General features: G+C 45.5%; 1 protein-coding gene across 1 annotated transcript in view; it reads right to left on the bottom strand.

Moving 5' to 3' along the window:
- Positions 1–5,834: 5,834 nt before the first annotated feature.
- Positions 5,835–24,188, bottom strand: part of LOC119464101 (kinesin-like protein KIF11-B) — a 34,591-nt gene continuing 16,237 nt past the window's right edge. The window contains 6 exon segments of the mRNA XM_049668584.1: positions 5,835–6,396; positions 6,841–6,982; positions 11,301–11,379; positions 11,761–11,827; positions 12,157–12,372; positions 13,635–13,890. Of these exon segments, the coding sequence (XP_049524541.1) occupies positions 6,976–6,982; positions 11,301–11,379; positions 11,761–11,827; positions 12,157–12,372; positions 13,635–13,890 (625 nt within the window). The 3' untranslated portion in view covers positions 5,835–6,396; positions 6,841–6,975.

Genomic DNA, 24,188 nt, shown 5'->3' with positions numbered 1-24,188 from the left:
CCAAAAAATGGTGCAGCGCCGCGCCGCGTCCAGGAATCGAACCCACGGTCTCGTGCTCAGCAGCAGAACACCTTATAAGCCACTGTGGAGGGTTGCCTTTAGATGTTTCAGCAGTGTCTGACCTAACCTGGTTTTGGTCAGACTTGTGTGGTGGTTGAAACAAGTATAGCTCCACCCTGTTGTAACCATAGAGTTTCATGCTACGATGCCCAAAACAAAATTTGGTGGCTACCAGTCGTTGAGCCACTATGGGAATCATGAGTAATACACGAGTTTTGCTACAAATTGGCGTGGGTTTATTGAGAAAGAATATTGTGCCTTCCTTTATTTTTGTTGTGGTTTAAGCGTTCCGTGTTACCTATACATTCTTTTTTATAACAGACTAGCATTCTGTTTGCAACTAATTTATTTTATCACAACTTCCACCACATTACAACATAACACCACTTTCAAATGCGCGCATATTCTTAATGTTTGGCATTTAACACTCACCGTTCGTAACTATTTTTGATATTGAAAACAAATGTTCATGTATTATGTTCAAAAACCATTAAATGGTAGAAATGTTAGGCTAAATGAGAATACTTACTGCCCCAAAATGAATTTGCAATAAGAAATGAGCCTCAAGAAGGTCTATATAAGAATTCACACGGTCATTCAAAGCCACAGGGACAAAGTTTAGACCAATCCATGTACTGCCTACCATTTCTATGGTGGCTGAGCAGTCCTACTGGCGGAACACACAGACGGAGTATGAAACTCTGGGTCAAAAAAGTTGATTGGCTCAGAGAATTATTTTATTACTTTAGGATACATTGCTGGATTGAACAGCTCCCTAAATGTTCACGGGAATGAATCACTTCTTGTGAGGTAAAAAAAAAAATGTCACAGTTTCGCCCTAAGGGCGAAGCAATGAATGCGATAGCAACACAGCAATGTCATACGAAGTAAGGTGAGCAGCTTTGGTAGCAATATGAATTGTAGTAAACATGAGCTGATTAAGTAAGCAGGTGTGCTGCGGCGTAAGTAGACCGACATGAAGAGAGACTCGATGACCACGAGAAGGCGCGTGTGAAACGGTGGTGTTGATGAGAAGCGCTTCCTGTGAGCAGCGCGTGCGAAGGGACACACCTGTAGTGCTGCACTGCCGATCCGGGCAGCATTGCATGTGTAGCGTGCGTTGGAAAATGTGGCCCGACTATTACTAACTGAATGAACAAGCGTGGTGTGTGTGAGCGCGCACAAACAAACACGAATAGATCACACTGAATGACTGCAGACGACGACTGTCAAAACGCTGGCAGCAAGCATACGCCGCAGCGGGCGAAGGTACGTGCGGTCTATCGCTTCAACGGAAACTGAGCGGCGAATGCACGGCGCATAAAATTCAGAGCCATGTGGAGATAAGAGACTGTGCAGGCGAGCGACGAGCGCGGTTGTTGGCAGAGTAGAAGTGCGCCCCCCCCCCCGCTCCCTCCGACGCTGGCTTCCTGCTTCCTTGCTTGCACGTGGGAGATTGAGTGCGTTCGCTCTCCGTGATAGCGCGCGTCCCCGCACACTTCCGCTCGGGCATACGGCGCGCGGCGAAGATTTTATCTATAGGGAACCTCACGGCGACGGCGATGGCAGAAATCCGGTTGAAGTGTCCATATAATTGCTATCGCAATAAAAAAAAATGGCAGCGACTTTTAATGCGAAAGCATTATATGCCCCATTACGCGGAAATCTGGCGGCGTACCAAAAATGGCCGACGGTGCAAAGAGTAAAAACATGTCAAAAATGCTCGGATTGACATGAAATTTCTCAGGGAGGTTTTGTAAACAAAGTAAATTAATGGCTTTGAAAGAAAATTTGGTACGTTTCGGTCTTGGTGGGAATCGAACCCAGGCCTCCGGGGTGCGAGACAAGCACCCTTCCTCGATGCCGCAGCGGTTACACGGTTCTGGCTGACTAAAGGTGTGCCTAGTGCGTGCACGATTGCACATGTCACGTCACAGCCATCTGGCTGACTAAAGTTTTCACCAAAGGGGCTATAGTGCTTTCGCATTCCCACACGTAAGCAGTCTTAGGTGTCTCTGCCAAATTGTTTTCTCACAAGCTTTTGTTTGGAGCAGTATCGCAGTTTGCGAGTAAACTTAGCATGCTTACCCTTTATCATAGACACCAGTAAATTGCCTCTGAAAGTCTTATGGCATTCAGCATCTAAAATGATGTTGGCGCAAGGGGCTTAAGGAGCACTCATTTGTTAGATCACCAACACTTTAGCAGCGTCGCCAAAGCTACTGACTCTGGGTTCACTGCTCATGTGCTGCATATGCTTGGGCTTGAATGGAGAGCAGGGAAAGGAAGTATAGGAACAGTAAATAGGAAAGTCTCCAAAGGAGGGTCTACTTGCACAAAGAAATTCCTGTTTAGAGCACAGCTATTATAGATACGTCTATTCCCACCTCAACCATCATGTATAAACTTCACACTTGTGAGGAGCCTATGAATTTGAGCAGAAGCCTGCAGTCATTCTCGAATGGTGGCGATTCCCTTGGTTGCTGACAGGGGTGTCACTACTGGCTTCGAGGCACCTGCGGCGAGTACACTGTGCCAATAGTTGCAAGCATAGAGTTCCTTCGCAATTCTAGAGGGAAAAGTGGTGCCAGCTGCTGCATGCATGAGAATGCGGGGAGTGAAGGTTTAATCAGACTGGCATTTTTGTGAGAGAGCCAGGACACCTTGTAGAAGTATCTACTGGCCAGTATTATTGTGTCTGTGACAGTGGTTTATTCATTACTAAAAAACAAAGTGAGGTGCTGTCCTTCCTCTTCCGTTGTTCAAGACCTTTTATACTGGCACATAAGCACTTAAGTGCACTAGTGCATGGCTATGTTGAATGTGAACAGTACCAGCAGGTCAAGAAAATCAAAGGAAACACTAGGTTTGCAATTACTGTGCATTGGTTTCGCTCAGTACATTGCTAGTTTCTTCTTTTGTAAAACCTAAAGTAACCATTAATGCTAGATGTATTACAAAAGAACCCAGATCTTTTATGAAGATGTAACACCAAGACAACTTTATTTATGCATCCATGCTGCCACGATCATGCTTTAGGCCAAGCCATGTTCAAGACAAGTCAAACATTACACTTGCCAGCATTCCCGTTGTGTCGCAACAATAAACTTGTACAAATGATGGTGCTAGACTTCTGTCTGAGTAGCATTCTTAGAAATTATGTGGTCGCAAGATTCTATAGGAGCTGGAAAAGGCACATATGGACACATGTGAGAAGTGAGAACTCTCCACATGGCAAAAAATTTTATTCTTGCCACTGTGCCATAGAATGGGCATCGCAATAGCCTTTTGAAACTGGGCCTTGCTGCATTGCTCCCCTCAATGCCTTCAGTAGCATTCAATTCAGTTCCAACTGTGTTTGCTTTGCCTTTGACAACGTTTGAATTAATTACTTTCAGTATGCTTCAGATTTTATCTCGGTACGTCCAACAACCTTCAGTTGCACCTCCACACAACCTTATGTGTGTCCACCCCACCTGTCTTTATTATGCAAGCACTCTCTCTTTGGCCACCGCTTTCATTATATTCAATGGACATCTAAAGGCCATTTCTAATTACATGCTTGCATGGAAGTCACAAATGGTAACAGCAGACTTGTATAACTGTATTTTTATATTGTATTCTGTTAATTGCAGCAGAACTACAGACAATATCAGCTTGTCATCTTGGCGACAGTCTTGGCACTACAGATCTCCAAATGATGTTCTCGCCAAGAAAAAGGTCAATTGTGGTCTTTGTCAGCTTTTTGAGATCACTGCAGACACAGATTCAGCTTGCCTTCAACAAACTTTCAGAATCTTAATCTTGCCACTGAATCCCATCACCACCACCTTGCTACTGGATATGGTGCGAGTCACCAGCATTCAGCATGTGGTTTGCACACTGTGCCATGCATCACAAGGTATGCATGGCACAGGTTAGCTCTTGGCATTATAATTCAACATTCAACATCCTGATGGTGCAACTGGTTGAGCAGGTTTCTTGGTTGACAGGGCCCAGGTTTAATCCCTATTGATCTGCCTCATTTTGTCGTTTACTGCATAAATGACACAATTCCAATTACACATACTGTACTCCTGACATAAAGGAAGTCACCTGTGATACAAGAAGTTGGATCCTCCTCCCCATGAAGCCCCTTATTGTAGAGGTCAGCTTTTACAAACACCCTTGGTTACGTACATTTGGTCTCCTTGAAAACTTCACCAAGGTTTACTTGCAAAGGTAGCCTTTTGCCTGTAAAAGGAAAAACCCTTGAAGGACATGACTGCCACTAAAAAAGCACATGCAGAAACCAAGACAACACACTGGCTGTAATTGATGCATTCAAGAACAGTGACAAGTAAAGGTGGCACTTTTTTAAAAGTGCCTCCTGTGTCATCAGTGTTTTTCAGTCTTTGTTCCTGTGCATCCTTTTAGCAGCAATAATGTCCTTCAGCAGGTGCCAACTACGCCAGCAGAAAGTTTTTTAGAAATACAATTTTTATGATGGCTCTGCAACAGGTTGACATGCATCTCCCCAAAGTCCTGTAGGAGCAAGGCACATATGCTGCGATGAAGATGACCACTGTACTTGTTGCACAACTATTGCCAAGTATGACTGTATGAATACCAACAGGAGGTTGTAGTTCTTGCTTGAAAGGTGGTATACACATGACTGAGAGTGAGCCCCCATTTTTTGTGCCTTGCCTCATGTGAGGGTTCAGTGTGGACATTCGATTCAACTGCATCACTGGTACCAGCTATGTTCAAAGTCGTGGTCTGCTAGGTGCTACCATGCACAGCGAGTGAAAATGACGCACAGAGGGAGAACTACACTCCTGCAAATAGCATTGAAAGAGAAGTATGAAAAGGTAGTATGAGCGAGAATGCTCTTATCACCAACCCTAGCTAAAACAATTTCAATTTTCAAAAATGTAAGGTAGATGAAGATTAAGCAGAAGAAAGGCAGGAAAAGAAGAGAATAGGAGCAGAATAAGTATATCCCAAGGATCTACATCTACATAAACATGGTGGATCCTTAGCCTATCCATTAAAGTACTAGCTAAGTGACATAGTGGAAGATTAAATTATCATCATAAACATGGAAACTTTGCCATTCTGACATGTTCTAGTCTTGTTACAAGTTTGGCGCAGTCAACAGAATCTAGCATTGTATATTGGAGCTGCTTTGTTAAGTTGAGGACAATGTGCTTGGATGTCACAGAGACTTGCACAAATGGCAACAGGCCCACCATTGCAAGTTGCTTTCATGATGGGTAGACTGCAGTCAATTTTCTCGGGTGAGCATCTTTTTCTCAGTATGCACAGGAACACAATCTTTCACTACTGGTGGTCAAATGAGATGAAAGACCAAGATCAGACCAGCATGAGTGACCAAACCTTAAGGTCAAATAGAGTGAATGATATTCTGTATCATATAATGCAACTCAATCAAAGAAACAGCCAGCACCAACAACAAATATTAGAGCTTGTGATGCAAACAGTCCTTGAGCATTCTCGGAGGTATTCTTTGGAAACAAAAAGACTGAATATTTATAATTGGTCATCATTTGCAAACATTAAGTACTGGTTTCGTTTTTAAGCATGATATAGCTTCTTTGCGACTCTCCAATCCCCAAATCAACTGGACCATCAGTTCGATAGATTGCGACGAGAAATGCGCTCCGGGAAGTGTAAAGTAAGGGGATGTGGTGAGGGTTTGGTAAGGAGTGAGAGGAGGAATGTGGTGTGGGAAGGGGGGATGGAGTGTGAAGTAACTCGACAATCGGTTGGCAAAGAACAAACAGCTTTATTAAAGGTTAATGTAGCTTTTATAGCCTTTATCTTGTGACATCACCGCAGCCACTGCCGATTAACAAGAGGTGTGGCCAGTGACTCTAGCAATATGAACGCATGTCAGCGGCGCATGCTGATTCATAACAATTCTTCCCCCGGGAGTCGAGCGGTCGGGGGGCCGGGGCTTCTGTTTCGACCTACGCAGTGCATCTACACATGCGAGAGTCTCGCTGGTAGCACCCTCGGCTTCTGCCCGCCCGTCCGACGGCGTTCAAATGTCGGTGCCTACTTGAGACTGCGAGTATACCGCCGCGTTCTGGCTGCCTTTAGCCGTTGGTACTTGCATGGGGGCCTCGGGTTCAACCGCTTCTCCTCCCACGTTGGTCTTCCTGGTCTTTAGCTGGTCAAGGTGGCGGCGATATTGCTCCCCATTTGCAGTCTTTACCGTTGCATTTGCGAGCCTTCAGGTGGACTCTACCGAGCCTGGTTTCCATTTGTCACCCACTCCGTAGTTCTTGAACCAGACGTCCTTGCACAGCGGTTGGCCACTGCTGCACGCACCTGCAGAAGGGAAAGGTCGTGACACGATGTTGTGCAATAAAGAACGTGGCTGATATCCGAGAAGCATAGGAACTGGGGTTTTCCTATTTGGCAAGGGAGTGCGCCAATAATGCGAGAGAATGTGGTCCAGCTGAGCTTGCAAACTGCCGCGTGCGTTTTTGTTTAAACCTTGTTTCACAGTCCATACTGCTCTTTCCGCCAGACCATTAGACTGAAGTTTGTAGGGAGCTGTCCACAAATGAGCGATCCCATTGCGCTTCATAAATGCCCTGAACTCTTCACTAGTAAATTGCGGCCCATTGTCCGTCACAAGGGTCCTCGGCAAACCGAACCGGCTGAACGTAGTCTGCAGTGCTTCAATTGTTTTTGCTGAACTGGCAGTCTTCATTGCAGTAACCTCGATCCATTTCGTATGGGAATCAACCACAATCAACAACATGTTACCTTCCACAGGACCTGCAAAATTGACATGGACCCTAGACCATGGCTCCTCTGTGTCCGGCCAAGGCACAGGTTGTTGGGCAGGAGGAATGCTGCCCCATTGTTGGACATGCGTTGACCAGCTTCTCAATGACCCAATCAAGCCCTGGGTACAAGAAAACAGAACGTGCCAGGTTCTTCATAGCCGTTATCCCTTGATGTGCATCATGCAGCATATGCAGCATTGAATATGCCGCACACTCATTGGAATAACCGCTCGATGGCCCCAGTACACAATTCCATGGCTGCACATCAGTTCGTCTTTCCTGTGCATGTATGCGCGTAATGGCTCCTGAGCAGGTTGCAAGCATCATGGCCAGCCATTCTGAATGTAATCGCGGACTTGCGCAAGATCGCTATCGTCAACAGTCATCTTAGCCAAATCACTCGCCGACAGAGGACAGGTGTTGAGGTGATCGGTCAGAAGAACATACTCACGAGCATCATCTTCTGGAGTCTTAGTGTTGTTATCCCAGTCAAAAAAAACAACCGACTCCAATTGGCTTTTTCAATAGGAATCAACTGGAACCAATAGGAACCAATTGAAAAATCTTTACTTCGAACTGGTTACAATTGGGTCAGAGGAGAAACCAATTAGAGTTGCCATTTGGAATGAACTGGACCCAATTGAAACCAATTCGAAAATCCCTAGTCCCAACTGGTTACGAGTGAGTCAAAGTGAAACCAACTGAGTCAATTGGACTTGCCAACTGGAATCAACTAGGCCTATTTGGGACCAATTGGGAAAACATTACCTCCAATTGGTTACGATTGAGTCAGGGATGCAGCCAATTGAGTAATATTGGACTTGCCAGTTTGAACGAGCTAGGCCCACCTTACATTCCCAACAGAGTCTAACTGAACTACCAATAGGAATAAACTAGAATGTAACCAACTGGGAAATCATACTTCCAGTTTATGAACCCATTCAAAGAAACTGGAATGAGTTATAGCTATATATGCATGCAGTCCTATATATGCATGCCATTGATACCAATTGGAAATTTCCCAATTGGAGTCAATAGACCGATCCCACCGGCCAGGTTCACGACGCCACCGCTGCCGCGGTGCATGCTGGTACTTGTAGTCATCCGGCCGCTCCAGCCGCCCGGACTGCCTGTGCGTCCTGTTTCCGAACGCTTCTTGGCAACCTTTACGTTTCGTGTAGAGCCATCGTGCGATGGGAGGATTGACCTGCTGCGTTCCTGGGTGCTACAACAACCACACAAGGGACTAAGGCTTCTGATTCTATGTGTTTTCTAAAGAGCGAAAGCTTCGAGAGACGTGGATCCAACGGATTAACAGGTGGTAGTGGTAATACACAGCGCGAGAAGAAGCACGGGGACGAATAGCGGCCGCATTTCGAGGGGGCAAAATGCGAAAACACCCGTGTACTTAGATATCCCAGAATTATAGATTTGTCGATTATCGATTGATTGGCTATCGATTACCTATCGCAAGCTATTGGCTACGTATTTGGGCTAGGCTAAGCACTACCAAGTCATCCCAAGCATTTCCCGAAATTTATTGATTATTGATCGATTATCAGTTAGCTATTGATTGGCTATCGCAAGGTAATGGCCACGTATTTGGGCTAGGCTAAGCACTACCAAGTCATGCCCAGCATTTTCCGGAATTTATTGATTATTCAATCGATTATCGATTAGCTATTGATTGTCTATCAATTGGCTATCGCAAGGTATTGGCTATATATTTGGGCTAGGCTAAGCACTACCAAGTCATCCCCAGAATTTGCGGAATTTATGATTATTGATCAATTATCGATTAGCTATTGATTGGTTATTGATGACTTGGCGATGATTGGCTATCGGCGTTTTTATGTTAAAAACGCCGCCTAGCTTACCCACGAACTTCTAGATATCGCTGTTACCGAAGTCTGCAAGTCATGCGCGATACCCCTGCAGGTAAGCATCATTAGGGCACGAAAGTTTCGGCGCCGCATTTCAAACCTGTCTCCAACAGGTATACAAATCCTGTTATGCCTGTCGCTAAGCAAACATAGCGTTGCAGTCACCGAGATGCACGTGTGCAAAAATAGTAACGCAAAATGACCGCGTACATCAGCACGCACTACATACAAAGCTCGAACAAATACGATACTCAACGCGTAATCGGCGGTTAACAACCGAAATGAAAGAGCAGCAGGCACTTTTCAACGTTCGCCTCGCATGCTGCAATGAACAGCCGATGTAATTTCTTAAAATACATGACGAATGTTTCTCGGTGGTGGAGTCGCACAGATGTCTGGGAAGCTCATGCGCAGTACTCAACGAGCGCGGACTGCGGTGGTATGGTTGACCAGTTGACTACAACCAAGATGGTGGCTGTGCTACTTCCGGAAAACCGGCGCATGCGCAGATCGGTCGGTGGGATCGGTCTATTGTTTTTTCTGACAGGGTAGACTTGTTATAGCCGCCAAAAAACATTCTCAATTCTCAATCAAACACACACGCAGCCAAGTTTTATTTATGAGAAAGCAGCAAAAATCCGTTTTTCACTTGCCGCTATGGCAGCCTTGCAGTGATGACAGCATCCTCAAACTCAGCAAGGCCACAAGCCAGTTTCTCCATAAGGCCCAACTGCTCTGCGAAAGCCCTCATGACAGTCGACACACCGGCTGCGTCGAATACGTAAGGGCAATCTTCCACGTCGTCGTCCAAGACGATGTGGAAGCACTAGAAGCTATGGGAGCTGGATACACGTCATGGCTACCATGTTTTGACGCCACTATGGGTGGCAACTGCAGCCCAGGAAATGTCCGTGCTCCGTAATTTCACTATCTATGGTCAGTGCGCAGGACATTTCTTCTATTCCATTTGCTTTTATGTGCCAAAAATTAAGTAAATACTATGCACTAACCATTTGGCATGCGTTAAGAGAATACGGCTTAAGCGGCCAGCCAATACAGTGGAATCGCGATGATACGAATCTCACGGGGTCACGAAAAATATTCGTACTAGCCGAAATTCGTATCATCGAAACACAATTAAAACTAGCTAAATTAAAGAGTCAGAGGTGAACTCACTCAGGCACACGCACGTAAAAAGCATTTACAGTATAGACCACTTATGTCACCGTTTATAGTGCAGAACTGGCTACAACGCGGCCTTTTCCGACTCCCGTTTACCCTCCCCTAGAACTCTGTGTATATGCATACCGCTTACATTGCAGCCGCGTGAGACGAAATGCCGGTTATAATGCGGCTTCCGCGGGAAAATCTCGCCGACAAGGGCGGTAGCGAGCACGCTTCTCAACGAGGTGCGCCCACCGATGGGAGAGGAGATCAACGAGGGTGATGCGGAGGAGGAGCGTGATACGTGGAGCATGAGTCCAAGGGCGATAAAATCGTCGCCGCGCGCCGTATGTGCGAGTGAAAGCGTGCGGGGGACGCGCGCCTTCACAGAGAGCGAACACACAGCGGAGAGCAAACGAGTCTTCTGTCGCGCGAAAGGCTGTGGGGGTATGGGAGGGAGAGGGGGCGACGCTGTGCTGCGGCACCAAATGCGTATCTTGCAACCGGGCGCAAGGGTAACTGGCAATGCAATCTCCCACGTGAAAGGGGCAAAGCGTGAAGGCAGTGCAGGAGGGAGGGGAGGGCGGCTTCTAATCTGCGAACAAATGCGATCTTGTACTTTGCGCCTGTGCCGGCTGTAGGTGTTCTCGCGCGCACCGTATCTTGAAAGCGATCTCCACACGGCTCTGACCTTTGTATGCGTTGTGCTTACGCCACTTAGTTTCTGTTGAAGCAATAGACCGCACGAACCTTCGGTCGCTGCGGTGGCCGCGCTTCCCCATGGGGAAAAGTACAAAAGGAAAAGCACAAAAGCAACGAAAGTGCCACCGCTTCAAACTCTTTGCGCCCAGTCGCGGCCTCCGCGCCATCCGGCGCCACGTCCGCGCTTCCGCACCAAAAGAGAAAGGGAGAAAGCGCGTGACTGCGTGCCATTCTCTTTCGCGGCCGTCGGTGGGGCGGCGTTTATTCGTATCAACCGACGCGGGTCGAAAATTGATTCGTAACAACCATTCGCTAGCACGTTGCAAAGTAATGGGGCTCGACCGGGACCACAGAAAAATTTGTATCATCCGGAAATTCGTATTAGCTGTGATCGTATCATCAAAATTCCACTGTACATTAGATTGTGAAAATGCAGGGAATTAAGTGCGACTATATTTAAACCAAAATTACTTATTTACTTATTAAGTGGGTACAAATAACGAGGTTTTACTGTATTTTGAACACCAATGGCAAAGACGAAATTTGAATAAACAATCATTGCACCTTCTTACATTTGTACATGATGCGTCAAGATAAAAAATATTCTCCAAGAATAATCCCCTTTGTACCAAACCAGCACAACCAGTATAGATAAAAACCCGATGTTAAGAAACGTGGCCAGACATACCTGTATGGAACGTGTGGTCCCTTGTCCATTAAGGCAGTTATGACACGACCCAACGTAAGGAGTGACTGGTTGATGTTACCTGCGAAAGTAATGCAAACACCAATTAATACAAGCTGTAAATCCAAAGGATGAACATGCTTCTCTAGTAGCAATGGACACAAATGTTGAGGCTTAAATAACTGCCACAATGAAGAGCAGCTGCTCAAAAAAACAAAAGATGTTGCAATATAAAAATTTCATTTCATAGGATGACAGTCATGTCACCATAATTATAAGTGCACACAATAATCCAGCTAGCATTGCTCATCAAAATAAGATGCTATTTGCAGCCTTCATTATAATATTACTCTTCTATGAACTTTACAAAAATTGAACAAGTCAGTAGAACACATACTGAATCATGCTGCTCTTATGACCAGAGCTCAGCAAACTCTCCCTAGGTGTTCGCAAAACAACTTACTTGCTTCACGTGCTCTCCTGTCAATTGCCCCAGAGCGACCAATGTTCTAGCTCCCCGCAAGGTGAACCTTGGTGCAGAATAGGATCACAAAGACAATTATTAATGCAGTGTGCAGACACACAAGAATAAACAGCAGTTGGTGAGCGAGATGGAAACAAAATACCTGGCACATGATTAGAACATTGTAACTATTATGCGACACTTATGATCAGACGGAAAAGGCAACAGCTGCACCGATGATGTGAACCAACTCATCATGGTAGACTAAACTGATTAAATACAGTTTTGAGGCACCAGTACAAATTGCTAGTGACGATAACGTCTTGTTAACGATAAATGAAGCAAGTGAACCGCGTGAAGCTTGATGCCTCTAAATTTGGTCACACTGTTACTCACGAGGTTGAGCTTGCCGGTTTTCAGCAGCTCCTCACCATCCGCTGTCGTCTCGCGGATGTGAACTGTAATCGAGAAGACAGTGTGGCTACGCGAAGATGTCGCGTTAAGAAGTGTAGCCGCAGTTTGACAGTTTGCATTCGCCTCCTGGAGTATGAAGAACACTTCTTCACAGTTGTGCACCATGATCTCCTCTAGGCCCTAGATTATGACAGATCCCTGAAAATGTACAGAAGGAGCTGTGAGATCTGGCAAGATATTCCTGCACATGAAAGCAAGTACAATTTAATGCATCAGTGCTTTACTGATACATTCTTGCTGGAAGTGAACATTTATACGTGAATAACACTGTTTTCAGGTAATCAGCTGCACATAAACGAAAGCAAGGGAACTTGTTCAATGCATACAAAATAAGAAAGTGCTTAAGATTCAGCCAATGATAACTTGGAATAAAAATACAAGAGAAACAACTTCATTATTCTTTAGTTTCTCCTAGATGAAGGCACCGGACACAAAGTACATGGGCATTTAAATATACTTTTTTAGCTTCTGTGCTTTGTTAGTTGCCTTTCAAATCATTTTTAAGCTGATGTTCATTTGAGAAAAAGCAAGAAGGAAACAGTGAATAAAAGCAATATGTGCATTAATTCTCATCTTGTCAAAGGCTTAGAATTCTAGCTACAGTTCTGGGAAGCTAGGCAACTTCTAAATAATAGTACCGGTACAGTAGTAGGCTGCCACAGACTGCCGCTCCATGGAGCTACAGAATGAGGGAAGCTTTAGGAAAGTACTATTTTCTAACACAGGATCAGTTAAAATCAAGTACAAGCAACAAAAGCAAATAAGTTGTTACAGAAGATTATCCAGAACTGGCCGTGTACATTAAAAAGAGCTTGCTCTCCATGTGGCAAATATGCAAGAGGTCATTATTTATTACACATGGCACATATAAAGTATTTGAATTTGTAGCTTAGGGCTGTGAAACTCAGGTTTACGAAGTATAGCATTGTTGCACTGTACCCGAGTACTCGAATATCTGTCAAACATTGTTCAACATGACAAACCACTTAGAGCTGCAATTGCATATATAAAACCATTCAAGTGTACTTGCAAGTAATAACTGTAAACAATTCAACAGCATGTGCGACTAGGAGTATAATCAAGAATATAAAAAATAACCTAGAACATCCCCTCAAATTGCAAACACAGGTAGAAAATGTAAATGAAAAAAAATAAGTTATGAGTGAATTTGCACACAGAAAGATACAGCAGCATAAGGAGAGAGCTTTACACACACTTAAAAAGCACACCTGAATCTTGAGGCACAGCAGTGGACGTTCCTCTATAGTTACCCAAGCTTCGAGGAGTGCTTGAACTAGGCAATTAATAATGCAGCCATTTCAGGACAATGTGCACTTTGTGCCAGCTTTCATATTAACACATGCAAAAATTAGAAACACTAATCAAGAAGCCGCATGCACCTTATTTGAAGGGTCATTGAAGATTTTCAGCTTTTTGTTATCGTGGCCACCGAGGAGGTCAAAGAGCTCCTCATTGTACAACTCAAGGAAGGACACCTTGATGGTAAATTGATGGTCCTGGGAATGATGCTCTTCAAACAACTGCTACACTGTACGTGGGATGATACCAGCCCAGGGGTCGTCTGCCCAGCTCAAATTCGCGTTTGATCTTTTACATTCCATAGTGTAGGTCTTACCGGTACCTGTTTGGCCGTATCTGAAATCGTAAAAGCGAGTGGTCAAAAGCCGATTACTATACCTTCATAGAAGCATTGACAGTACAGAGGCAGAAACACAGGTAGGAAATGTAAATGAAAAAAAAAATAAATAACTTATGGGTGAATTTGTGCACAGAAAGCAAAGCAACAATTAGGTGACAATGGGCAGCATGCGCAGTTGACATTTGAAAAGAGCACAAGAACGGAGTGATTAGGCTTTGCTGGAAAGAAGAGGCTTAAAGGCCAACTCCGGCAATTTCTCTACGTCAACGGTTGTCAATGGAATTTGCTGGGTATGTTGCTCTGCACCCTTCCATCATGTCCTCAAAAAAGCAGGTTTGAGAGTTGCTGTTTGAGAGGCACTTCCCCAAATCAATTGCAACTAGGCTCATGGGTGTATTTTTATGTATTGTTATGCGGACCGACTGCCAATGACATCAGCACTGGCATCAGTGTCTCCACTATAAAACTATGCACTCTCTAAATGAACGATAATATGTGCAAAGTCTTAATTTAGGTAGAGTGTACTAGACCATTGTCTAGTACACTCTAATTTAGGTCTGCTTTATAAAAGATATTGTGTGCATGAAAAAGAGTATGAAGAATAATAAGTAGGCAGCATAGCGCATATCCCGCTCGATGCATGTTTTCAATAGGTGTTCAGTCGCTAATAACAGCGCGACTCAGATTGATGCGACAGTGCTTTCAAGCACACAATCCACGTGTTTTGGTATGTTCCGACATTATTCGATGTCATTGATGTGCGGCTTGCATTATATTATTGCAATAGCAATTATATAGACACTTAAACCGGATTTCTGCTGTCGCCGTCGCCGTGAGGTTCCCTATAGATAAAATCGTCGCCGCGCGCCGTATGCCCGAGCGGAAGCATGTGGGGGACGCGCGCTATCACGGAGAGCGAACGCACGGCGGAAGGCAAAAGCGATGGTCGCGCTAAAGGCCGTAGGGGTATGGGAGGGAGGGAAGGAAGCGGGGCGACGCTGCGCTCCGGCACCAAAGGCCTATCTTGCAACCGGGCGCACGGGGAACTTGCCGCTTAATCTCCCACGTAAAAACAAGAAAGCGAAGGCAGCGCCGGAGGGAGCGGGGGGGGGGGGGGGGGGGGGGGGGGCCCGGGGCGCCACTTCTACTCTGCCAACAACCGCGCTCGTTGCTCGCCCGCGCACCGTCTCTTATCTCCACACGGCTCTGACCTTTGCTGTGCATTCGCCGCTCAGTTTCCGTTGAAGCGATAGACCGCACGTATGTACCTTCGCCAGCGGCGGCGGATGCGATTGCTGCCAGCGTTTTGACAGTCGTTGTCTGCAGTCATTCAGTGTGATCTATTCATGTTTGCTTGTGCGCGCTGACACCACACTTGTTAATTCAGTTAGTAGTCGGGCCACATTTTCCAACGCACGCTACACATGCAATGTTGTCCAGATCGGCAGTGCAGCGCTGCAGGTGTGTCCCTTCGCACGCGCTGCCCACGGCGCTTCTCATGAACACCACCGTTTCACACGCGCCTTGTCGTGGTCATCGAGTCTCTCTTCATGTCGGTCTACTTACGCCGCAGCACACCTGCTGACTTAATAAGCTCATGTTTACTACAATCCATATTGCTACCAAAGCTGCTCACCTTACTTCGTATGACATTGCTGTGTTGCTATCGCATTCATTGCTTCGCCCTTACGGCGAAACTTTGACATTTTTTGAAGCGGGCGCTGTACTATGCCGACGTAAACAAATGGGGCCGTATTGGCCGTATTCTGAAACGTTCCACTTCGGTGATTTTTCGCCTAGGCGAAAGTTGCGTTCAATAAGTCAACCAGCTGCTTACCCATGACGTCAGCATGCACTACCAGCACGCGTACTCGAACGCTTCGCAAAACACACGAGAGGGCACACCGTGCGAGTGCAGAGCGGCTCGGGTGTGTTGTTTTCGAATGTATCGGCCGCAGTACGACACAGGCGTGTTAGTTTACGTTTCAGAATACGGCCCTGGAGAATGCCGCTGAGTGTCCAAAGCACTGACACTCCGCGCAAAGTCAGTGCTTTGGACACTCAGCGGCATTCTCCAGTGCACTCTATAAGTTGACATTAATGTGCAGCAAACGGCACTCCACACCATCTAATAGGGAGGGAGTATGCGAAACGCTGCCCTGAGAAGGGGTAAAACACCTACAATTGCAAGCAGCACATATCAAATCGGTGGTTAAAGCTACCTTTGATCTTCGTGCTGCAGCGCTGTGCTGCTCCGAGCGCTGGCTCTCGTTGTGGCGGGTCGAATGCAAACTGCAATTCATGGCTATTAAATTTGTCGGAATCGTGATCGTCACTGTTTGACAGCTCTAACTGCTGACATTTCACCCAAAGACATTGTGCCAATGGTTCGGCGTGGTCACGAATCAGCCGAGCATCTGCTCTTCACCACTTTTATTCTCCGCGCTGGAGGTACCAGCATGCTTTGAACGCCTTTCCCGCTGGTGTGCCGTTCGTCCCCCTCTTATCCCAACACGAAAATGTTCGCTCGGCTGCTCGGTCAGGTTTCGGTTTCGTTGCGCTATTTCACTTATATAAAATTATTTTCGAATTTACGGAACAATTGTACCAAACACGTGACGGGAATTGTTGAACCTAAAAATGCCATTACCCTGACATGGTCAAAAAAAAATTGAGAGTTGCCCATTAACGAACTACTGACTCAAATTGTGTGCTCAGCTTGTCTCGAATTTGGGTTAGCTGTCTGCTCCATATTTATGATACGAAAGCGCAATTCTTCGAGAGTTACGCAAAAACACAGCTGCTCCTGCACAACAGCGGTTGCAAGTAACGAACTCGCCACCTGCAGGCTAAAACGCAGCACGAACCCTGATGGTGATTGCTGCAGCTTTTCCCTTTATATCAGGCACTGTAGCATTGGGTAACGCAGCAGTTTCGACGTAGCGTTTCCAATGGTCCATAGCAAATATGATCCACCGATTGTCATTCGGTGTCATTGGATGCGGGCCGTAAAGGTCAATGCCGACGCGATCGACCAATAAACTCGACAATGTAGTACATAATGCCTTGTATAAGCACACGGGCACTACAAGCTGCGAGAGGTGTAACCTGCTGCCCGCTTGCCGCTTGAAGCGAAAGTCCAGAGTGGCGTGGTCACCTTGCGCAGTGAACGGCAGAATTTGGCGGCTATAACAGAAATTAAATTAATTAATTAAATTATGGGGTTTTACGTGCCAAAACCAGTTCTGATTATGAGGCACGCCGTAGTGGGGGACTCCGGAAATTTAGACCACCTGGGGTTCTTTAACGTGCACCTAAATCTAAGTACACGGGTGTTTTCGCATTTCGCCCCCATCGAAATGCGGCCGCCGTGGCCGGGATTCGATCCCGCGACCTCTTGCTCAGCAGCCCAACACCATAGCCACTGAGCAACCACGGCGGGTGGCTATAACAGAAATGGCGGCACCAGTGTCCACCAGCACAAAAATAGAAACACCTTCCACCGATATTGCGACCATGTTAGCAGAAGAGGGGCGAGGGCTTGAGTAGTTCGAAGATGGCGCCCGGACACAAGGTACATAGGCATTTAAATATACTTTCCTAGCTTCTGTGCCTTGTTAGTTGCCTTTCAAATCATTTTTAAGCTCATGTTCATTTGAGAAAAAGCAAGAAGGAAACAGTGAAGAAAAGCTATATGTGCATTAATTCTCATCTTGTCAAAGGCTTAGAATTCTAGCTACAGTGCTGGGAAGCTAGGCAACTTCTAAATAATGGAAGCGGTACAGTAGTAGGCTGCCACAGACTGCAGCTCCATGGAGCTACAGAATAAGGGAAGCTTTAGGAAAGTACTATTTTCTAACACAGGATCAGTTAAAATCGAGTACAAACAACAAAAGCAAATAAGTTGTTACAGAAGATTATCCAGAACTGGCCGTGTACTTTGAAAAGAGCTTGCTCTCCATGTGGCAAATATGCAAGAGATCATTATTTATTACACATGGAACATATAAAGTATTTAAATTTGTAGCTTAGGGCTGTGAAACTCAGGTTTACGAAGTATAGCATTCTTGCACTGTACCCAAGTACTCGAATATCTATCAAACATTGTTTAGCATGACAAACCACTTAGAGCTGCAATTGCATATATAAAACCATTCAAGTGTACTTGCAAGTAATAACTGTAAACAATTCAACAGCATGTGCGACTAGGAGTATAATCAAGAATATAAAAAATAACCTAGAACATCCCCTCAACTTGCAAACACAGGTAGAAAATGTAAATGAAAAAAATAACTTATGAGTGAATTTGCACACAGAAGATACAGCAGCATAGGGAGAGAGCTTTATACACACTTAAAAAGCACACATGAATCTTGAGGCACAGCAGTGGACGTTCCTCTATAGTTACCCAAGCTTCGAGGAGTGCTTGAACTAGGCAATTATTAATGCAGCCATTTCAGGACAATGTGCACTTTGTGCCAGCTTTCATATTAACACATGCAAAAATTAGAAACACTAATCAAGAAGCCGCATGCACCTTATTTGAAGGGTCATTGAAGATTTTCAGCTTTTTGTTATCGTGGCCACCGAGGAGGTCAAAGAGCTCCTCATTGTACAACTCAAGGAAGGACACCTTGATGGTAAATTGATGGTCCTGGGAATGATGCTCTTCAAACAACTGCTACACTGTACGTGGGATGATACCAGCCCAGGGGTCGTCTGCCCAGCTCAAATTCGTGTTTGATCTTTTACATTCCATAGAGTAGGTCTTACCGGTACCTGTTTGGCCGTATCTGAAATCGTAAAAGCGAGTGGTCAAAAGCCGATTACTATACCTTCATAGAAGCATTGACAGTACAGAGGCAGAAACACAGGTAGGAAATGTAAATGAAAAAAAAATAATAAATAACTTATGGGTGAATTTGTGCACAGAAAGCAAAGCAACAATTAGGTGACAATGGGCAGCATGCGCAGTTGACATTTGAAAAGAGCACAAGAACGGAGTGCTTAGGCTTTGCTGGAAAGAAGAGGCTTAAAGGCCAACTCCGGCAATTTCTCTACGTCAACGGTTGTCAATGGAATTTGCTGGGTACGTTGCTCTGCACCCTTCCATCATGTCCTCAAAAAAGCAGGTTTGAGAGTTGCTGTTTGAGAGGCACTTCCCCAAATCAATTGCAACTAGGCTCATGGGTGTATTTTTATGTATTGTTATGCGGACTGACTGCCAATGACATCAGCACTGGCATCAGTGTCTCCACTATAAAACTATGCACTCTCTAAATGAACGATAATATGTGCAAAGTCTTAATTTAGGTAGAGTGTACTAGACCATTGTCTAGTACACTCTAATTTAGGTCTGCTTTATAAAAGATATTGTGTGCATGAAAAAGAGTATGAAGAATGATAAGTAGGCAGCATAGCGCATATCCCGCTCGATGCATGTTTTCAATAGGTGTTCAGTCGCTAATAACAGCGCAACTCAGATTGATGCGACAGTGCTTTCAAGCACACAATCCACGTGTTTTGGTATGTTCCGACATTATTCGATGTCATTGATGTGCGGCTTGCATTATATTTGAAGCGGGCGCTGTACCATGCCGACGTAAACAAATGGGGCCGCATTGGCCGTATTCTGAAACGTTCCACTTCGGTGATTTTTCGCCTAGGCGAAAGTTCCGTTCAATAAGTCAACCAGCTGCTTACCCATGACGTCAGCATGCACTACCAGCACGGTGACTCGAACGCTTCGCAAAACACACGAGAGGGCACACCGTGCGAGTGCAGAGCGGCTCGGGTGTGTTGTTTTCGAATGTATCGGCCGCAGTACGACACAGGCGTGTTAGTTTACGTTTCAGAATACGGCCCTGGAGAATGCCGCTGAGTGTCCAAAGCACTGACACTCGGCGCAAAGTCAGTGCTTTGGACACTCAGCGGCATTCTCCAGTGCACTCTATAAGTTGACATTAATGTGCAGCAAACGGCACTCCACACCATCTAATAGGGAGGGAGTGTGCGAAACGCTGCCCTGAGAAGGGGTAAAACACCTACAATTGCAAGCAGCACGTATCAAATCAGTGGTTAAAGCTACCTTTGATCTTCGTGCTGCAGCGCTGTGCTGCTCCGAGCGCTGGCTCTCGTTGTGGCGGGTCGAATGCAAACTGCAATTCATGGCTATTAAATTTGTCGGAATCGTGACCGTCACTGTTTGACAGCTCTAACTGCTGACATTTCACTCAAAGACATTGTGCCAATGGTTCGGCGTGGTCACGAATCAGCCGAGCATCTGCTCTTCACCACTTTTATTCTCCGCGCTGGAGGAACCAGCATGCTTTGAACGCCTTTCCCGCTGGTGTGCCGTTCGTCCCCCTCTTATCCCAACACGAAAATGTTCGCTCGGCTGCTCGGTCAGGTTTCGGTTTCGTTGCGCTTTTTCACTTATATAAAATTATTTTCGAATTTACGGAACAATTGTACCAAACACGTGACGGGAATTGTTGAACCTAAAAATGCCATTACCCTGACATGGTCAAAAAAAAATTGAGAGTTGCCCATTAACGAACTACTGACTCAAATTGTGTGCTCAGCTTTTCTCGAATTTGGGTTAGCTGTCTGCTCCATATTTATGATACGAAAGCGCAATTCTTCGAGAGTTACGCAAAAACACAGCTGCTCCTGCACAACAGCGGTTGCAAGTAACGAACTCGCCACCTGCAGGCTAAAACGCAGCACGAACCCTGATGGTGATTGCTGCAGCTTTTCCCTTTATATCAGGCACTGTAGCATTGGGTAACGCAGCAGTTTCGACGTAGCGTTTCCAATGGTCCATAGCAAATATGATCCACCGATTGTCATTCGGTGTCATTGGATGCGGGCCGTAAAGGTCAATGCCGACGCGATCGACCAATAAACTCGACAATGTAGTACATAATGCCTTGTATAAGCACACGGGCACTACAAGCTGCGAGAGGTGTAACCTGCTGCCCGCTTGCCGCTTGAAGCGAAAGTCCAGAGTGGCGTGGTCACCTTGCGCAGTGAACGGCAGAATTTGGCGGCTATAACAGAAATTAAATTAATTAATTAAATTATGGGGTTTTACGTGCCAAAACCAGTTCTGATTATGAGGCACGCCGTAGTGGGGGACTCCGGAAATTTAGACCACCTGGGGTTCTTTAACGTGCACCTAAATCTAAGTACACGGGTGTTTTCGCATTTCGCCCCCATCGAAATGCGGCCGCCGTGGCCGGGATTCGATCCCGCGACCTCGTGCTCAGCAGCCCAAAACCATAGCCACTGAGCAACCACGGCGGGTGGCTATAACAGAAATGGCGGCACCAGTGTCCACCAGCACAAAAATAGAAACACCTTCCACCGATATTGCGACCATGTTAGCAGAAGAGGGGCGAGGGCTTGAGTAGTTCGAAGATGGCGCCCGGACACAAGGTACATAGGCATTTAAATATACTTTCCTAGCTTCTGTGCCTTGTTAGTTGCCTTTCAAATCATTTTTAAGCTCATGTTCATTTGAGAAAAAGCAAGAAGGAAACAGTGAAGAAAAGCTATATGTGCATTAATTCTCATCTTGTCAAAGGCTTAGAATTCTAGCTACAGTGCTGGGAAGCTAGGCAACTTCTAAATAATGGAAGCGGTACAGTAGTAGGCTGCCACAGACTGCAGCTCCATGGAGCTACAGAATAAGGGAAGCTTTAGGAAAGTACTATTTTCTAACACAGGATCAGTTAAAATCGAGTACAAACAACAAAAGCAAATAAGTTGTTACAGAAGATTATCCAGAACTGGCCGTGTACTTTGAAAAGAGCTTGCTCTCCATGTGGCAAATATGCAAGAGATCATTATTTATTACACATGGAACATATAAAGTATTTAAATTTGTAGCTTAGGGCTGTGAAACTCAGGTTTACGAAGTATAGCATTCTTGCACTGTACCCAAGTACTCGAATATCTATCAAACATTGTTTAGCATGACAAACCACTTAGAGCTGCAATTGCATATATAAAACCATTCAAGTGTACTTGCAAGTAATAACTGTAAACAATTCAACAGCATGTGCGACTAGGAGTATAATCAAGAATATAAAAAATAACCTAGAACATCCCCTCAACTTGCAAACACAGGTAGAAAATGTAAATGAAAAAAATAACTTATGAGTGAATTTGCACACAGAAAGATACAGCAGCATAGGGAGAGAGCTTTATACACACTTAAAAAGCACACATGAATCTTGAGGCACAGCAGTGGACGTTCCTCTATAGTTACCCAAGCTTCGAGGAGTGCTTGAACTAGGCAATTATTAATGCAGCCATTTCAGGACAATGTGCACTTTGTGCCAGCTTTCATATTAACACATGCAAAAATTAGAAACACTAATCAAGAAGCCGCATGCACCTTATTTGAAGGGTCATTGAAGATTTTCAGCTTTTTGTTATCGTGGCCACCGAGGAGGTCAAAGAGCTCCTCATTGTACAACTCAAGGAAGGACACCTTGATGGTAAATTGATGGTCCTGGGAATGATGCTCTTCAAACAACTGCTACACTGTACGTGGGATGATACCAGCCCAGGGGTCGTCTGCCCAGCTCAAATTCGTGTTTGATCTTTTACATTCCATAGAGTAGGTCTTACCGGTACCTGTTTGGCCGTATCTGAAATCGTAAAAGCGAGTGGTCAAAAGCCGATTACTATACCTTCATAGAAGCATTGACAGTACAGAGGCAGAAACACAGGTAGGAAATGTAAATGAAAAAAAAATAATAAATAACTTATGGGTGAATTTGTGCACAGAAAGCAAAGCAACAATTAGGTGACAATGGGCAGCATGCGCAGTTGACATTTGAAAAGAGCACAAGAACGGAGTGCTTAGGCTTTGCTGGAAAGAAGAGGCTTAAAGGCCAACTCCGGCAATTTCTCTACGTCAACGGTTGTCAATGGAATTTGCTGGGTACGTTGCTCTGCACCCTTCCATCATGTCCTCAAAAAAGCAGGTTTGAGAGTTGCTGTTTGAGAGGCACTTCCCCAAATCAATTGCAACTAGGCTCATGGGTGTATTTTTATGTATTGTTATGCGGACTGACTGCCAATGACATCAGCACTGGCATCAGTGTCTCCACTATAAAACTATGCACTCTCTAAATGAACGATAATATGTGCAAAGTCTTAATTTAGGTAGAGTGTACTAGACCATTGTCTAGTACACTCTAATTTAGGTCTGCTTTATAAAAGATATTGTGTGCATGAAAAAGAGTATGAAGAATGATAAGTAGGCAGCATAGCGCATATCCCGCTCGATGCATGTTTTCAATAGGTGTTCAGTCGCTAATAACAGCGCAACTCAGATTGATGCGACAGTGCTTTCAAGCACACAATCCACGTGTTTTGGTATGTTCCGACATTATTCGATGTCATTGATGTGCGGCTTGCATTATATTTGAAGCGGGCGCTGTACCATGCCGACGTAAACAAATGGGGCCGCATTGGCCGTATTCTGAAACGTTCCACTTCGGTGATTTTTCGCCTAGGCGAAAGTTCCGTTCAATAAGTCAACCAGCTGCTTACCCATGACGTCAGCATGCACTACCAGCACGGTGACTCGAACGCTTCGCAAAACACACGAGAGGGCACACCGTGCGAGTGCAGAGCGGCTCGGGTGTGTTGTTTTCGAATGTATCGGCCGCAGTACGACACAGGCGTGTTAGTTTACGTTTCAGAATACGGCCCTGGAGAATGCCGCTGAGTGTCCAAAGCACTGACACTCGGCGCAAAGTCAGTGCTTTGGACACTCAGCGGCATTCTCCAGTGCACTCTATAAGTTGACATTAATGTGCAGCAAACGGCACTCCACACCATCTAATAGGGAGGAGTGTGCGAAACGCTGCCCTGAGAAGGGGTAAAACACCTACAATTGCAAGCAGCACGTATCAAATCAGTGGTTAAAGCTACCTTTGATCTTCGTGCTGCAGCGCTGTGCTGCTCCGAGCGCTGGCTCTCGTTGTGGCGGGTCGAATGCAAACTGCAATTCATGGCTATTAAATTTGTCGGAATCATGACCGTCACTGTTTGACAGCTCTAACTGCTGACATTTCACTCAAAGACATTGTGCCAATGGTTCGGCGTGGTCACGAATCAGCCGAGCATCTGCTCTTCACCACTTTTATTCTCCGCGCTGGAGGAACCAGCATGCTTCGAACGCCTTTCCCGCTGGTGTGCCGTTCGTCCCCCTCTTATTTCAACACGAAAATGTTCGGTCGGCTGCTCGGTCAGGTTTCGATTTCGTTGCGCT

Source organism: Dermacentor silvarum, chromosome 1 (genome assembly GCF_013339745.2).
Source record: "Dermacentor silvarum isolate Dsil-2018 chromosome 1, BIME_Dsil_1.4, whole genome shotgun sequence".
In the NCBI taxonomy this organism is placed as follows: domain Eukaryota; kingdom Metazoa; phylum Arthropoda; class Arachnida; order Ixodida; family Ixodidae; genus Dermacentor; species Dermacentor silvarum.
Note: the sequence above shows the minus strand (reverse complement) of the source record. Positions and strands in the feature narration are given on the sequence as shown.